Source organism: Mandrillus leucophaeus, unplaced genomic scaffold (assembly GCF_000951045.1).
Source record: "Mandrillus leucophaeus isolate KB7577 unplaced genomic scaffold, Mleu.le_1.0 Scaffold112, whole genome shotgun sequence".
Taxonomy (NCBI): domain Eukaryota; kingdom Metazoa; phylum Chordata; class Mammalia; order Primates; family Cercopithecidae; genus Mandrillus; species Mandrillus leucophaeus.
In genome coordinates, this window is record NW_012099432.1 from 971,482 (window position 1) to 974,222 (window position 2,741).

Genomic DNA, 2,741 nt, shown 5'->3' on the forward strand with positions numbered 1-2,741 from the left:
CACCCAGGCTGGAGTGCAATGGTGCGATCTCGGCTCACTGCAACCTCCACCTCCCCGGTTCAAGCGATTCTCCTGTCTCAGCCTCTCAAGTAGCAGGGACTATGCCACCACATATGCCACCACATCTGGCTAGTTTTTTTTGTATTTTTAATAGAGATGGGATTTCACCACATTGGGTCAGGCTGGTCTCAAACTCCTGACCTCAGGTGATCCACCCGCCTCAGCCTCCCAAAGTGCTGGGATTACAGGCGTGAGCCACCAGGCCCTGCCCTCTCTTATCAATTTCTATAGATAATTTCCTTCAGAGAAATGAAAATGAAACCAAAAATGGTAAAGACATTGCGTGGACCAAAGAAAACATGACTAAGGTTCAGGCTTACAGCTTGCAGCCTGTCACGGGTGTCCAATAAACATTTGCTGACTGTCCGAAAGGCTGGGCTGCCCCAGGATTTGCCTGCTTTTCACTGCACTCTGTCCCCACCTTTGACCCCAGAGAAACTAGGGAGCCCAGAGACACATGAAGACCTCACCTTCCCCAGCTGTTCACCAGTGTCCCCACATGCGTAGACAAGGAACTCAGAACCCCAGTTGTTTTTTAATTTTTTTTTTTTTTTTAAACTGAGTCTCGCTCTGTCGTGCAGGCTGGAGTGCAGTGGCTTGATCTCGGCTCACTGCAACCTCCGCCTCTCGGGTTCAAGTGATTCTCCTGCCTCAGCCTCCTGAGCAGCTGGGACTACAGGCGCGCATCACCAGGCCTGGCGAATTTTTATATTTTTAGTAGAGATGGGTTTTCGCTATGTTGGCCAGGCTGGTCTCGAACTCCTTACCTCAGCTGATCCACCCACCTCAGCCTCCCAAAATGCTGGGATTACAGGCGTGAGCCACCACGGCTGGCCTCAGTTTTTTTTTTTTTTTTTTAGACTGAGTTTCGCTCTTGTTGCCCAGGCTGGAGTACAACGGTGCGATCTTGGCTCACAGCAACCTCCGCCTCCTGGGTTCAAGCGATTCTCCTGCCTCAGCCTCCCGAGTAGCTGACATTACAGGCATGCGCCACCATACCCGGCTAATTTTTTTGTATTTGTAGTAGAGATGGGGTTTCTCCATGTTGGTCAGTCTGGTCTCAAACTCCCATTCTCAGGTGATCCGCCCGCCTCGGCCTCCCAAAGTGCTGGGATTACAGGCTTGAGCCACCGCGCCCGGCCCCCAGTTGTTTTTTGTTTATTTGTTTGTTTGTTTAGAGACAGGGTCTCATTATGTTGCCCGGGTTGGTCTTGAACTTTTGGCTTCAAGCAATCCCCCCACCTAGGCCCCCCAAACTGTGGGGACTACACCACTGTGCCCAGCCCAGAACCTCCTTTTTCTCCAGGTTCCTGCCTTCACATCTCAAGGGGAGACAGTGATGAGCACTCATCCATCCCTGGTCCTTCTCCTGACACTGCCCCCAGCCCCACCTCCCCGCTCACCTCCCCGAAATGCATGTAGATATACTCCCGGGCACGCTGGTGCAACTCCACACAGCCAATCTGCTCGGCGAAGTTGGCGATGCCGATGGCATTGCTGGGGTCCAGCTGCTGCACTAGGAAGTCACTGCAGGCACGGACAACGCTGTCGATCTGGTACATGACAGCGCCGTTCATGACGTGAAGGACACACTTCTCGCCCATGGAGATGGAGGCCGTGTAGGCGAATTCGATGAGGCGTTCCATGACCTTGGGGTGGATACCCTCAATGGACACCACCTCCATGCCCTGCTCCCGCAGCCCATTGGTGAACATGGCCTTGAAGACGGGGCTGGATGAGGCTAGCACCACCTTGTGGGCCATGAAGTGGGCGGCAGGCGCGTCCTGGTACTTGACCTGCAGTGTGACGTCACACAGCTGCTGGCTGAGCCGCAACTCGTTCATGATGCCGAAGGCCTGTTTGGTATGATCCTCCAGGGTATAGCTGAAGGTGCGGTTGCCATGCTGGGAGGGCGTCACCTCCGCCTTGCACTCAGTGGAGGCATACATCACCGCGTCCCCTGACCCCTCAGGGCACTGTGACCGCAGGGGCAGGAATCGGCTGCAGGCCCCAGCCCTGCTAGGCTTGGGATCTGGCTGCATGGGGTTCCAGAAGATAAGCAACACCACCACCTCTGGCACTCAGGGGCCTGGAGGGGAGAGAGCACAGGGCAGGGGGCATGGGTTGGGGCTGGGCCAGCACCTGCAGGGTCTCCTTTTGTAAGATAAAGCAATTCCTAGGTCAGTTTTCCTGCAGAGTAGGTGAAGCAGAGTCCATTTGCAAATTTGCAAACATCCCCCTGACCTGACCAGCCCAAGAGCCCATCTTAAAACATAGATGAGGTCATGTCTCTCCCCTGCTCTGGATCCTCCAATGCCTCCCACAGTACCTAGTAAAACTGAACTCCTCAACAGCCTGCAAAGCCCTACGCAATTAGCCCCTGCCACCTCTTCCCTTTGATCACTCTGTTTCAGTAATCTGGTGGCCTTTCCCTTTCTAGAGCATGTCGGGCTCATTCCTTCATTCGCCTCACCATTTGTTGGGCACCTACTGTATGCCAGGCACTGATCTGGGTGCTGAAGACACAGCAGTGAGCAAAACACACAAAAATCCTACCTGCTGGAGCTGACACCTGCGGGGAGGAACAATCATAAACTAAAATAAGCAAGACCTGGAAAATCAGCTTCATGAAGACAATTACAACAGCATTGTGACAATGTGAGAATCAGGTGCAGTTTTTT

General features: G+C 53.6%; 1 protein-coding gene across 1 annotated transcript in view; it reads right to left on the reverse strand.

The window, feature by feature from the left end:
• KEAP1 (kelch-like ECH-associated protein 1) overlaps positions 1–2,732 on the reverse strand; it is a 10,793-nt gene extending 8,061 nt beyond the window's left edge. Inside the window, exon 1 of the mRNA XM_011994476.1 lies at positions 1,464–2,732. Coding sequence (XP_011849866.1) covers positions 1,464–2,102 — 639 coding nt within the window. The 5' untranslated portion in view covers positions 2,103–2,732. The remainder of the gene's footprint in view (positions 1–1,463) is intronic.
• Positions 2,733–2,741: the final 9 nt, after the last annotated feature.